General features: G+C 46.6%; 1 protein-coding gene across 3 annotated transcripts in view; it reads right to left on the bottom strand.

The window, feature by feature from the left end:
• The window catches only part of DNAJB13 (DnaJ heat shock protein family (Hsp40) member B13), a 23200-nt gene extending 12889 nt beyond the window's left edge, over window positions 1-10311 (bottom strand). For all 3 annotated transcript variants that reach the window (XM_006140975.3, XM_006140976.1, XM_006140977.2), the window contains exons 1-3: window positions 10177-10311; window positions 5611-5714; window positions 4530-4691 (exon numbers count right to left, since the gene is read on the bottom strand). In XM_006140975.3, the coding sequence (XP_006141037.1) occupies window positions 4530-4691; window positions 5611-5714; window positions 10177-10244 (334 nt within the window). In that variant the 5' untranslated portion in view covers window positions 10245-10311. The remainder of the gene's footprint in view (window positions 1-4529; window positions 4692-5610; window positions 5715-10176) is intronic.
• Between the last annotated feature and the right edge of the window lie 4589 nt (window positions 10312-14900).

The raw sequence follows: 14900 nt of genomic DNA, 5'->3' as shown, positions 1-14900 counted from the left end.
ATGCAGGATTTCAACCACCAAAGACCTCTGCCCAAACTTTACCCTCCTGCTCCTAGCCAGGAGCCAGGTTAGAGCACCCTACTTATTCTCTTTACATCTCTCTCTATTTTTAATTTTTAAAAATTTTTAACTTAGCTCTCTGCTGCTCTTTTGTCTTTCTGATTCTTACATTTCCTCCTGTCCCATGGATAAGCCAATCAGCAGCCATCTATATTTGAGTTCTGAGCGGCCCCATTCGCGCGGTGCACTGCACAGTCTTCGTTTTTTGACCCCACATTTTTTTTCTTCTCTTTCTATTATTGTTATTGTCTTTTTTTTTTTCTTTCTTCTTTTTTTTTCCTTTTTTTTTTTTTTCCTATTTCTTTTACCTTTCTCGCTTTTCTGCTCAGCCTCCATGCACTGATTTTCTAGACAGGTCTAGGTGCTCAGTAACCAAATACCTGAATATTTTTAGGGTCAGATTAATCTTCGATTTTCATTGAATCAGCTGTGCAAAGAGAGAAATACAGTTCTGTTTACAGACTGCAGGTCACCTCCACCTGCATTCCTCTGATTGCTCAGATTTAACTCAAAAAAAAAATAGGAAAAAACATATAATCCATCAGATGACCAGAAACCACCACAGAGGCACAAGAAATATGGGAAACGGAGAAAATCCCTCTCCTCCAAAGGAAAAGAATAACTCCTCTTTCTCCACAAAGAATACAAGGGAACTCATGGAAATGTCAGATAAAGAATTTAAAATATTCATAGTGACAAAGCTAACAGAGATGCAAGAGAAGAGAGACCACAAACTCCAGAAGATGCAGGAGAACAGAGACACCAAGTTCCAGAAGATGAGGAAATTCTTGCACAATCAGAAACAGAAGACACACATCATAAAAAAGAATCAAACAAAATTATTAGAGATGAAGGCTGTAGTACAGGAAATCAAAACTTCCCTTGAAAATATCAAAAGCAGGGACCAGCAGTTAGCGTAATGGCTATGTTGCTGGACTCCCACGTATTCAACCACAGTTCACGTACCGGACCCGGTGGCTTAAAACTCACACTGGGCACGTGTGTGTGCGTACCCAAGATCCCAAGAGGAGAACGGAGGAGAAGGGATTGCGGTGTGGCCATCCCCCCCCGGGAGCTGATTTCTTGCTTTCTGTCTCTCTGTCTCTCTCTGTCTGTCTGGTGAGCGCACGTGCCCTATAGCTAAAACCTCTCCAAAAAATATATATATATATCAAAAGCAGATTAGATCATGCAGAAGATCAAATTTCAGATGTGGAAGATAGAACCTCTGACCTAGAAAAATTCACCAAAAAGACTGAGAAAACAACCCCAAAAAATGAGAATAACATATGAGTAATACTAGATATCATTAAACACCCAAACATCCAGATCATCGGTATCCCAGAAGGTGAAGAAATTAATAAGGGTATTGATAATCTATTCTATGAAATCCTAGAAGAAAACTTTCCAAACCTAGAGAGGTACTCAAGTATCCAGACCCAAGAAATACAAAGGACCCCATGTAGAATCAACCCAAGAAGATCTTCCCCAAGGCTCACTCACCAGATTGACCAAAACCACAGATGGAGACAAGATTCTAAAACTGGCAAGAGAGAAACGTCAGGTTACTTTCAAAGGTTATCCCGTAAGGCTATCGTTGGACCTCTCGTCAGAAACAATGCAAGCAAGGAAAGAATGGGAAAATATATGCAAAGTGTTAAGTGGAAAACAATTTCAACTCTGAACACTATACCCAGCAAGATTATCTTTCATATGGGAAAAAAAGACATAAACATTTTCAGATAAATCAAACCTGAAAGAATTTACCAACACCAGATCAGCTCTCCAAGAAGTGCTAAAGGAAGTGCTATACCAGGAAAACTAAAGTCAGACACACAGAAATAAGAGTACAAGAAACAACCAAGAGAATGGCCAGCCTAATGGTAAGGACAAGTCCAGAGTTGAATGTTGCCTTCCAGAATTTAAATGGAAAGATCGGACCACAGGAGCACCGCAAATTCAATAGAAGAGAGATTAATTATGTAAGTCTGAACTAGTGAAATAGAATTTTTTACTTTAGACTAAAACATTACTGTTTTTCTTTGATGCTTTGATTTCCATATTTAAGGATTTTTGTCTTCTCTTGAACTGTTGATAGGTTCATCTACCTACTATTTGAACTGAATCCTAATCTTTTCCCTGGCTTTAAGTTTTAAGCAAATTTCTCTTAACATTTTAAAATTTTGATCTATTAAAACAAAAACTTTTCTTTTGAAATTAAAAAATTCATTAAAAAAACCCTATTATATGGTATATTCACTGTACTCGCTGAGGTTTACACCTAAAGTCAGACATACATTCATGAATATGTATATATCAGCTGTGCTTGCTATTGAAAGTCTTTAATTAAGACTTTTAGTGAATCAATAAAATGTGAAAAAAAAAAAGGTATGGAAAACAACTGTACATACCAGAGATAGCGTGGGAGAAGGTGGGGAGTTGGCAGAGGGTGAGAGGTGGGGAATCAAGGGGGCAAAAATAAAGCAAAATATATAAGAAACAAGAAATAGAAAAATTTTTTAAGAGGTTTTTGCTATGGGGCGCGTGCGCTCGCCAGACAGAGAGAGACATAGAGACAGAAAGTGAGAAATCATCCTCCAGGGGGGATGGTCACGCCGCAATCCCTTCTCCTCCGTTCTCCTCTCGGGATCTTGGGCACGCACGCACACGCACCCGGCGTGAGTTTTAAGCCACTGGGTCTGGGACGCGAACCACGGTCGACTACATGGGAGTCCAGCGACATAGCCATTATGCTAACTGCTGGTTCCCTAGAAAATTATTTTTTGATGGTAACATGTATGGTAATATCCTTGATTGAGCCAATATACAATGTATACTGGATGGAAAATCTCTTTTTGTATACTGTACTGATGTACAGTGAATGACAGTAAACAAATAGATAAATTTAAAAGATAAAATAAATAAAAATAAATTAATTTTTAAAAAGGCTTATGAAAAAATTAAATTTCTAGAGCTGGCCTGGTAGCACAGCAGGTAAGCACTGTACATTGAGAGCAAGATTGAATTCTGGCCTTGGCAGCTTGGAAAACTGGGCATATGTACACGCACGCCCAAAATCCTAAAGGGATGAAGAAACGGAGAAAAAGGGATTGTAGTAGGCGTGTGACCACGCCTACTGTGGGAGTGCTTTCTCTCTCTGACAAGCACACATGTGCTCTGACAATAAAATAAAATAAAATAAAATAAAATAAAATAAAATAAAATTTCTAGGCCCAGCTGCAGCGGTACACACCAGTAGACACTGCTCCTCACAGGCTGAGGCCACATGGGAGGCCCAGGCTGGATTCCCAGCCCATCCTAAAAGCCAGGTGCTAGGGCACACACCTGTGGTCCAGTGATGTGGGAGGCTGACGCTGGAGGATCACAACATCAGTGAGACCCTATCTTAAACAAATACATGATTTCTGGAAGGACGGCGGGTTATGAAAACATAGACTGTTAACAGTGAGTGGCTTCTTCTGGGGAAGGAACTGGAGGGCTAGAATTTTTCTCAATAAATTCTGTGTTGGGGCCAGCAGACAGCATAGCAGTTACATCACTGGCCAACCATGGTTCAAGTTCCAGACCCGGTGGCTTGAAACTTACACTGGGCACACGTAGATGCATGCCCAAATCAAGGAAGAAAATGGAGAAGGGATTGCAGTGTCCCCTTAAGGGATGATTTCTCACTTCCTTCTCACTGTCTCTGTTGCTCTCTCTCCTGTGAGCACACAAGCCCTAAGGCAAAAATCTCTAAAATAAATAAATAAACAAATAAACAAACAAACAAATAAATAAATAAATTGTTTTGTTTTACCATGTATAATATACATATTTATTTTTTAGAATTATTTATTTACTTAATTTTTATTTGTTATTATTATTCACTTTTTAATTTGACCAGAGATAGACAAAGGGAAAATGAGAAAGCAAGCCACCAGGTCCAGGACTTGAACCACTGTCGGCCATGTGGGAGTCCAGAGCCTTAACCACCATGCTACCTGTCAATCTCAATATACATTTTTTTTTTAAGAATTATTCTATTTAACTAACTTTATTTCTTTCTTTCCTTCTTTCTTTCTTTATTCTATTTGACCAGCGAGGTACAGAGAGAGAGAGAGCATGAGAGCGAGCCAGAAAGTAATCCACCAGGTCCTGGACTCAAACTGTGGTCGGCCATGTGGGAGTCCAGCACCTTTAACCACCATGCCAACTTCCAGCCCCCTATTTATTGATTTTAATTTGACCAGAAAGGGACAGAGTGAGAGAGAGAAAGTGAGAAAGCAAACCGCTAGGTCCAAGACTTGAACCATGGTCAGCCATGTGGGAGTCCAGTGCCCTTAGCCACCACACCACCTGCTGGTCCTCCAGTATGCATATTTCTTAAACAAAACAAAACTACTCAAAGAAAAGCACCCCCAGAGCTGTATCCTTCCCCAGTAAGGCAAGGCATGGGTAAGACCTCTTACCACTGAATGGGTTGTCTCCCCCAAAGAAATCGTGGAAAACCTTCTCAGGGTTGCCGTGGAAGACGTAACCCCTGGTCCATGGAGTCTGGGATCCGAACTCCAGAGGAATGCCACCCTTCAGGCCCTCCTCGCCGAACTTGTCATAGATGCTTCTCTTCACAGCTGTGGAGGGAGTCACTTTGAGGATGGCTCAGCCCTGGGCACTGGGATAGTGGAGGGGCTGAAGACCAGGGGACGTGGCACAGGGAAGTTCCAGCTGCCTGGTGGCCTTTGGAATCAGAACCAAGAAGTCAGGGGTTCGATTCCATTCCTGGTGGGCCTAGGCACGGGCCTCTAGAGCCCAGTGGACAGACAGGAAAGACTAGTTTGGGGAGGGTGGGGGTGGGGATTGGAGGAAGGACAGAGACTGAGAGCCCGGCACAATCCTGGAATTTGGCTTCACTCAGTCACTACTCAGCCGTTGTCTGATATCAGGCAAATAATCCACAACCTGGACATTTTAGTCTAAGAGTCCTAGAGCTTCCTAGAGCTTCAAAATCCTAGTCTAAGGACTCTAAAGTGCTGGGACCTTGGGCCGGAGCAAACTCGGTGCCCTTCTAGCTGTTCTGCCAGGCCTGAAGAAGCTGGGTTGGGCGGGAGTCACACTGTCCCCGCTCTGCTGACTTCCATTAAAGACAGAGGTCCTGCTGACCGCGGTACCCCTGGGCCCATGTATGCTCCAGCTCTCCTCGAGGAGAGGGAGATGTAGCCTCGTGGGACATCTGGACGACAAGGGGCATGTCTGCTTGGCCTCACTCGTGCCTGGAGAGGTTCTGTCCCTGCAGGGCATGGGGGAGCAGGGAATGTGGCCAGTCCTGCCCTGCCCTGACTGTGACAAGCCACCCCTCCACCTTAGCTTGTGTCTCCTGAGAAAGGCTCTCCTTCATTCTGTTGTCTCTGTTGAGATTCTGGGCCAGAAGGAGGTAACTTCTGTCTACTGGGTCCCAGAAAACCCAACTGTCTTGGAAACAATCCTGATGGAAGTGAGGGCACCCGGGGAGATGGACAGCATGGCTCCTTGAGCACAGCCCTGGTCACTCACGGTCACTCAGCACGTCGTAGGCCTCCGCTATCTGCCTGAAGGTCTCAGGTGCAGTCGGCTCGCTGGACTTCAGCGGGTGATTCTTCAGGGCAAGTTTCCGGTACCTGGAGCAGGACGGGTTACTACAGTGGGAGCAGCTGGCCTGCTCCTGCGGGAGGCCCCAGTCCATAGCTACAATGAGGTGCTTGGGGGCTACGCTGGCCACCCTGGGACTCCGCTAAGCTCTCCTGCAGGGAAGCTGCTGGAGGGAGGTGGCTGGCAGCCCCAGCAGCTGCCCCTGGCCATCTGTGCTGTGGCCACATTTGCCCAGCTGCCCAAGCCATGCCTAAGCGAGGTGGACCCACTAGTGAGGTCATCCCTGCACTAATGGGACTCCTCCAATTTAGTGCAGCCTCCCCCCCCCCCCCCCCCCCCCCCAGCCAGCAGCAGCAGCAGCTCCCCTCCTCTCCCTACCCTTCCCCTTCCCTAGCTCCTTTTACAGGTGGGGTCTGCCCGGTGGTCTGAAGGCTTCCCCTGCACTCCTGCTCCCTCCCTTCATCCTTCACAGGGTTCCTCATACACATTTTTTAAAAAGAATTATTTTATTTAACTTTATTTATTTTAATTTGACCAGAGAGGGACAGAGTGTGAGAGAGAGAGGGAAAGTGAGAAAGTAAGCCACCAGGTCTGAGATTCGAACTGTGGTTGACCATGTGGGAGTCCAGTGCCCTTAACCACCATGCCACCTGCCACCCCCCACACACACACACACACATTGTACACCCCAACCCCTCTGCTTCTCAGAGGTCTGAAACTGACACGCGGGCTTCTTAGGAGGCTGAGGTAGAATCAGGGACGCTAAGGGCCTGGTACCAAGAGGCACCCCACCCTGCCAGGCCCTGTGCCACCTCCCGCTCCGTGTCGCTCTGTGTTCATTTTCCCCACCATGGATCCACCCAGCGCTGCTACTGAGTGACACCATGACCGTAGCATCTGTGTCCCACTGTCCCAGAGGGAAGTGATGGCCCGCACTCCCTACAGGGTCCTTTGTAGGGAGTTTAATTCAGGGATCCAGCTGTGGGAGGGTGAGGGAGACCAAGGGGACAGCACAGTCCCTGAGGCTGGGGACCTTGACCACCCTGATCTTCTAGGAGTGAGGGACGAGTGGTTACTGGAGCCTGGCACCTTCACTAAGGAACAGAGGCAACCCAAAGGGACCCCAAAGGAAGGGATCTAGGGAAGAAAGACCACAAGCCCACAGTCCTCCCTCTGATCCCTGCTTGTGCCCCCTTGGCAGGGCGTGGAAGCCCATGGCAAGGAGGCCCCGAACATAGGGCAGGGTGTGGGCGGTGGGAGGGGGTCTGCAGGGGCACCGACTGGGTGGGGTCCTGCTCCCTTATCCAGCAGGCCATGGTGTCGGCCCAACACCTCCCTTTTCCTTTATCTTCTGGTGAGCCAGTTAACCGTCATTCTCTCCCCACGCCCCCATCCCCTGGAGAGCTTTCCTGTTTCTGAAAAACCATTTTTCCTATAGGGCACATGTGCTCACCGGAGAGACAGTGAGAGACTAACCCTTCTCCATTCTCCTCTCAGGATTTTGGACATGAACATACATGTGCCTGGTGTGAGCTTCAAGCCTCCAGGTCTGAGACTTGAACTGGGGCAGCCATGTGGGAGTCTTTAACCACTACGTCACCTACCAATGGAGACCTTTAATGCTACCGCAGCCTTACCTTTTGCCTTGATTACAACAGCCTCTTAAGGGGTTTCCTCCCTCCACAGTGCTTCCACAGCACCGGGCCTCCCCTTTTGTGACACGCATCCCAGCAGGGGAGACTTACTCAATATCTATATTCACGATTGAGCTGCATTTGGCATGGCTAAGGCACAGATGCCACACGGCCAACAGTGTGGTTTGAGTTCCAGACCCACTGGCCTGAAAAAATGCTACGCTGGGCGGAATCCGAAAGAGAAATGGAGAACCGAGTGCAGTGTGACTATGACTCATATGGGGGCTTTCTCACACCCTACCCCCAGCAATTGCAGGTGTCCTCTGGTAAATTAAAAATTTAAAAAGTTGGGACCAGCAGATGGCATAATGGTTACGTTGCTGGGCTCCCATGCAGTCGACTGAAGTTCGAGTCCTGGATCCAGTGCTACAACCTCACGCTGGGAGCATATATGTGTGCCCAAGATCCTGAGAAGAGAATGGAGGAGAAAGGATTGCAGCGTGGCCATCCCCCCTGGGGGGGGTGGTGATTTCTTGCTTTCTGTCTCTTCAGCAAGCACACACTCCCATACCAAAAATCTCTCCAAAAAAAAAGTAAGCTGCATGAGGTAAGGGAGCATCCCTGTCGGGTTCACAGATTTGCAGCTGCCGCCACTCACCACTCACCTAATCCACATGGCAGGTGCTCAATGATATTCATCCAGAAACATTTGGGCAGGATCAGCTGCAGTGGTACTTGCTGCTAAGATGCTACTACTAGGGGAAGCAGCAGTTAGCGTAATGGCTATGTCGCTGGACTCCCACGTAGTCGACTGCAGTTTGCGTCCCAGACCCAGTGGCTTAAACTCACGCCAGGCGCATGTGCGTGCGTGCCCAAGATCCCGAGAGGAGAATGGAGGAGAAGGGATTGTGGCGTGACCATCCCCTCTGGGGGGTGATTTCTCGCTTTCTGTCTCTATGTCTCTCTCTGTCTGTCTGGCGAGCACATGCGCCCTATCACTCCAAAAGAAAAAGAAAAGAAAAAAGATGCTACTGAGAGAAGGCTGAGGCCCTATGAGAGGCCTGGGTTGCATTCCTGGCCCAATCTACATAGGCTGGGAGTAGTGGTTGGCGCCTCTGGTCCTAACTAACTGGGAGGCTTGAGTAGGAGTTATGTGACATGGTGAGACCCTATCAAAAAAAGCTCTCTTAGGGGCCAGCAGGTGGCGTGGTGGTTAAGGAGCTGGACACTCCACATGGCTGACCATAGTTCAAGTCCCAGAACCTGGTAGCTTGCTTTCTCACCTTCCCCCTCTCTCTCTGGTCAAATTAAGATTAATGAATGAATAAATGAAAATTAAATAAATAATTCTTAAAAAAAAAGCTCTCTTAGATGAAAGCAAACTTTTGGGACCACCAGATGGCATGATGGTTATATTGCTGACGTTCAAGTCCTGGAGCTGGCAGCTTGAAACTCATGCCAGGTGCACATGCCCAAAATCCCAAGAGGAGGGGCCAGCAGGTGGTGTGGTGGTTAAGGGTGCTGGACTCCCACATGGCCAACTGCGGTTCGAGTCCTGAACTTGGCGGCTTCTTTCTCACTTTCTCTCTCTCTCGCTTGTCAAATTAAAATAAAGTAAAATAAAATAATTATTAAAAAAAAAATCCCAAGAGGAGAATGGAGGAGAGATCGTGCCATGGCCTTCCCCCTCGGGGATGATTTCTCACTTTCAGTCTTTTTGTTTTCTCTCTCTAGTGAGTGCATGTGCCCTATAACAAAAAAACTCATTAAAAAGTTTGCCTTTTTTTTTTTCTCAGAAAAATATAGTGACTCCTGTCCTAGATTTTCTTTTTTCTTTTTTTTCTCTTTTTTTAGAGAGATTTTTGCTATAGAGTATATGCGCTCGCAGGAAAAACAGAGAGAGACAGAGAAACAGAAAGTGAGAAATCACCCCTGGGTGGGGGGCTGATGGCTGCACCACAATCCCTTTCTCCTCCATTCTTCCCTCAGGATTTTGGCCATGCATGCCCATGTGCCTAGTGTGAGGTGGTAGCCACCAGGTCTGGAACCCTAACTTTGGTCAACCATGTGGGAGTCCAGCAATGTAACCATTACACCATCTGCTGGTCCCCCTAAATTTTATTTTTCTTTTTTAGGTTTTTGTCATAGGACATATGGACATATGAGATCACTGGAGAGAGACAGAGAGAGGGAAAATGAGAAATCACGCCCCGGGGGTGTGTGGCCATGCCGCAATCCCTTGCCCTCCATTCTCCTCTCGGGATTTTGGGCACACGTACATGCACCCAGGATGATCCCCAAGCTGCTGTGTTGAGGACTCGAACTGTGGTCGACCTATGGGAGTGTAATGCCTTAACCACCATGCCACCTGCTGGGCCCTTGTCCTAGATTTTCTTAGGCATGGGCCAGAGTCCCCAAAACTTGTGGAAAGATCCAGAGATGCAGTTTAGTCAACACCAAAACCCATAAGATGGCAAGAATGAAATTTGTAATCGTCCATCCCTCTGGTGAGGCCATCCCTCCATTCACAATCCCTTGGTTCTCTGTCATATTCAGGAGATAGTTTCAAGGGTTCTTTTGTCCCTATTGTATTTTTAGGAACACCAGGGCACCCAGGAGAGGGGACAGGGCCTAGAGAAGAGTGTTGGGAGCCTAAGGACATTCTGCAGGAGGACTAAGGTCTGTATTTCTAGCCTGGGCCTGGGTGGTACCCAGCCCAAAGCCACGATACAGGTGAGCAAGAAGCAAGAGAAACCGCGAGGTCTACATTGCCTGCCGAGCTGCAATGGAAGCTTGTGTGTAAGGGAGGAGGGCAGGCCTGCCCTAGCACATCCCTGTGGCCGGGCTCCTGACTTACGCTTTTTTAATCTGGGCATCCTCTGAATTGCGAGTGATCTGGAGCACAGAGTAATAATCCTGGCCCATGGCTGGCGGGCAGTGAGTTGGTAGAGTCTTCAGGCTCCTGCAAGGCTGTTAGTTGGCATTCCTTGGTTGCTCCTGGCAACCACACAGAGGCACTCTGGGAGTTGTAGTCCTACCTTGTAAACAAAAAGCCATCTGGGCTCTGCCTCGCAGAAAGTGAATGAAAGGCCTGGGGGGAAAGCTGGAGCTGATTCTGTGTCCTTGATAAAGGTCACTTGACTCAAAAAACAGCCACGGAATACCATTTTATTTTATTTTTAAGAAGAGCAACGATTAGTTTTAATTAAAAATTTTCAAGACAAATACATTTGTCTTGTTTTTTTCAGAATTATTTATTTTATTTTATTTATTCATTCATTTATTTTAATTTTACTAGAGAGAGACAGAGAGAGAGAGAGAAAGTGAGAAAGCAAGTCACCAGGTCCGGGACTCGAACCATGGTCAGCCATGTGGGAGTGTCCAGCACCTTAACCAGCACACCACCTCCTGTTCCCCTTGTCATGATTAAAAAAAAAAATTGTTACGATTTTTTGTTTGTGTTTTTGTTTTTCATTAAGTATTTTTTAATTTGACCAGAGAGGAACAGAGTGAGAGAGAGAGAAAGTGAGAAAGCAAGCTGCCAGGTCCAGGACTCAAACGGCATTTGGCTATGTGGGATTCCAGTGCCCTTAACCACCACACCACCTGCTGACCCCTGTCATGATTTTTTTTTTAATTTTTTAAAGAATTATTTATTGGGGGGGTGGCAGGTGGTATGGTGGGTGAGGCGCTGGACTCCAACACGGCTGACTGAGGTTCAAGTCCGCAGCCACATATATGGGAGGGCAGTAGAAATCACCCCTCGGGGGATGGCCACACTGCAATCCTTCTCCTCCATTCTCCTCTCAGGATCTTGGTCACACACGTCTGGCATGAGATTAAGCCACTGGGTCCGGGACTTGAACCGCTGTCGACTACATGGGAGTCCAGCGACACAGCCATTACGCTAACTGCTAGTTCCTATTTTTTTTTAATAATTATTTTATTTAACTTTATTATTTATTTTTTATTTGACCAGAGAGGAACAGAATGAGAGTAAGAGAAAGAGAGAGAAAGGGAAAGCTACCAGATCTGGGACTCGAACCACGGTCCGTCATGTGAGAGTCCAGCACCCTTAACCACCATGCCACCTGCCGGCCCCAAATTCATTACTATTTTTAAAAATTTGATCAGAGAGAGACAGAGTGGGGGAAAGTGAGAAAGCAAGCTGTCAGGTCTGGGACGCAAACCACAGTCAGCTATGTGAAAGTCCAGTCCTTAGCCACCATGCTACCTGCCAGCTCCCAAAAAGGGAAGCTTTACCGAGCATGAGACTATTATGAACACTAGTGGCCAGATCATTCACTTCACAGCTGGTTCCATGGGAGTTAGAGGTGCTTCTCCCATGAAGTCACAAGGGGGCATCTGAGAGCCAAGAAACGAGGTCCAGCACAGAATCTCGTGGGCCCTGCAGTGATGTGGATGGGAGCTGTTCTTCCCTTTCTTACCCAAAATGTACTCTTTGGCCCTCGAGGAAAAACAAAACAAAACAGAAACAAAAAAAACCAAAAACAAAAAAACCCAAACTGTGTCTGCTGAAAACGGAGGCTCCTTCCATTCACAATAGACAATGACTACCAGGCACCTAAGAGCTGGCCTCTGCTCCTGTTGGATCTCAGAGCCATGTCAAAGGTCAGTACCATCCATGACAACCAAGACATTGATTCTGGAAATCCACACAAAGTGGCTCATGAATGTGATGGCGACCTAGAAAAGTGAGCCCTGCGTTGGGAAGTCAAGACATTCACTCTCTGTGTGGACTCAGTCCTGTCCTCCCTCTTCCTGTTTTCCTAATCTGAGGTTCCCCAGGGCCTCCTAGGATTCAATGTTTCCAAGTTCTGGAATATGTCCCTCCAGTTCACCTAAGCCTATCATCACAAATCATTCTTTTTTTTAAATTCTTTAATTTTTATTCATTGTCATTATTTACTTATTTACTTTTTACTGAAGTTGACCAGAGAGAGACAGAGAGAAGGAAGGTGAGAAAGCAAACTCCCAGGTCTGAGACTCGAACCACAGTCAGCCATGTGGGAGTCCAGCCACCTTAACCACCATACCACTTGCCGCCCCCACAAATCATTCTTGAAGATGAAACTGCTCTGGTCACAGGGGTCTTGGGCTACCTGCTCGTGACCACAGAATAGAGCAGAGGAGCATAGGCCCTGCAGCCTGACCAAGGTCCACATAAAGGCACTGCATTTCCTGTCTTGGGCCTCAGTTTCCTTATCTGAATAAAACAGGGATATCTGCTTTTTAAGTGTTTTGAGGACTAAACATATAACTATAGTACCTAGAGTAGATACTCAATACCTTGCAGTATTTTCTTTTTACACTTTGATTTAGACATAAGCAACTGGGAATTTAAAGACACAGTTTCTACTATTTCTGACCTTTGGCAAATGATGCCAGCTCTTCGGAGCCACACCATCTACATGTCCCGGTGCAGTTACAAGGATTCCATGAGGGGCTGAATGGCGGCACAGTAGTAAGATGACACTGTGCAGGGCTGATTTCCTTGGGAAGGTTCCAGGTTTACGTTTGGAGATGTCCCTGAGTACACCAGGCACACACGTGTCCATGATCCAGGGCTGGCTGGGGCTGGGTTGGTTGGCAGCATCAAGACCTTGCTGGGGTTTGTGGCAGTTTTCTGTTTCCCTCGTTCACCGTTCCCTCTCCCACTCACTCATGGAAGTAAATAACTTTTTTTTTTTTAAGGCAACTTGTTCCACAACCTAGGGTGGCCAGATCCCACATGGTTGATCATGAGTCAAATGCTGATTCTAGTAGCTTAAAAAACACACCAGATACACATGAACCCGTGCCCAAAATCCCAACAGGATGGAGAAATAGAGAAGGTATTGCAGTGTGACCATGCCCCATTGGGGTTACTTTCTCTCTCTCTCTTTCTCTCTCTCTCTCTGGCCACTATATGCACTCTCTGGCAATATTTTAAAAATAGGAAAGAACTGGGGGCCAGCAGGTGGCGTGGTGGTTGAGGGCGCTGGACTCCCACATGGCTATCTGTGTTCTAAGTCTTGGACCTGGCAGCTTGCTTTCTCACTTTCCCTCCCTCTCTCTGTCCCTCTCTGGTCAAATTAAAATAAATAAATAAATAAATAAATAAATAAATAAATAAATAAAATTAAATAAAACAATAAAGAAAAAAAAACAACAAAAAAAAGCGAAAACACAGGAAAGAATTACATGAAAAGATACTCTATCATATTATCACCCCAGCCAGGAATTACTTTCTTCTCTTAAATGAATCAAAATCTTATGGCCCAGAACCAGTGATGCATCCTCCAAAAAAGCTTTTCTCTAATAATCTCTAAAGTAGAGCTAATATAGCATCCCTCTGCTGGGCACTAAAATGAGGAAGATCTAAATGTACTCAGATGGAAAGAGCTCAGAGATATTACAAATAAACTATGGAATACATACACCATGAATCCAGTTTATATTTAGGGGGGGAAGAGAGAACCATCCCCTGCCTTTAAACCCTTTAGTGGTTCTGCACTGCTGACCAAGTGAAGTCCCTGCTCCTCGCCTGACATGCCAGCTCCTTCACTCCTCGGGCTCTGCCAAGCTCTCTGCCCTCATCTCCTCTAGACCAGCCTCACCACTGTCTATGCCCCGAGTTCCAGCTATGATGAAAGTGCCCCTCAGGGTGAGTGGTTCTCAACTTCGGCATGCATCTGTCACCTGGAGGGCTTGTGAAAAGAGAGATTGTTGGGAACCAGCAGTTAGCGTAATGGCTATGTCGCTGGACTCCCACGTAGTCGACCGCGGTTCGCGTCCCGGACCCAGTGGCTTAAAACTCATGCCGGGCGCGTGTGCGTGCGTGCCCAAGATCCTGAGAGGAGAATGGAGGAGAAGGGATTGCGGCGTGGTCATCCCCCCTGGGGGGGTGATTTCTCACGTTCTGTCTCTATGTCTCTCTCTATCTGTCTGGTGAGTGCACACGCCCTATAGCGAAAACCTCTCAAAAAAGAAGAGAGATTGCTGGTCGCACCCTTAGCACTTGATTCGGATCAGAGTAGGGTGGGGCAGGAACTTTAAGTTCTAACAATTTCCAGGTGAGGCCGATGCTGCTGGTCCTGAGACCACACTTCACAGTCACAGCTTTCATAACCGTTACGATTCAACTGCCTTGCCTACATACAGGCTGACCAATCGTGTCAGTTTGCCTAGGACTGCCCTGGTTTTGGCATCAAAAATCTCATGTTCAAGGCAAACTGGGAAGGTTGGTTACCCTGCCTGGATGAGAGTCTCTCTAAGCTGCTGCTGACAGGACACTGAGTGCTACTAGCAAAGGCCTATTCTATGGCCAGGCCAGTGAGGAGGGAGTGCCATTGTCTCGTATGACTTTTTGCTGGCAAAAAAGTAGTTACCATGGGCTAGCAGGTGGTGTGGTTGTTAAGGGGCTGGTCTCCCACATGGCTGACTATGGTTTGAGTCCTGGACCTGGTAGTTTGCTTTCTCATTTTCATTCTCTCTGATGAAATTTAAAATGAAAATAACAAATAACATTAAACAAAAATAACTCTTGGGACCAGCAGTTGGCATAATGGCTAAAAAACA

Source organism: Tupaia chinensis, unplaced genomic scaffold (genome assembly GCF_000334495.1).
Source record: "Tupaia chinensis unplaced genomic scaffold, TupChi_1.0 Scaffold000047_1, whole genome shotgun sequence".
Classification (NCBI taxonomy): Eukaryota; Metazoa; Chordata; class Mammalia; order Scandentia; family Tupaiidae; genus Tupaia; species Tupaia belangeri.
The sequence above is the reverse complement of the archived record's forward strand: the minus strand, read 5'-3'. Positions and strand labels throughout refer to the sequence as shown.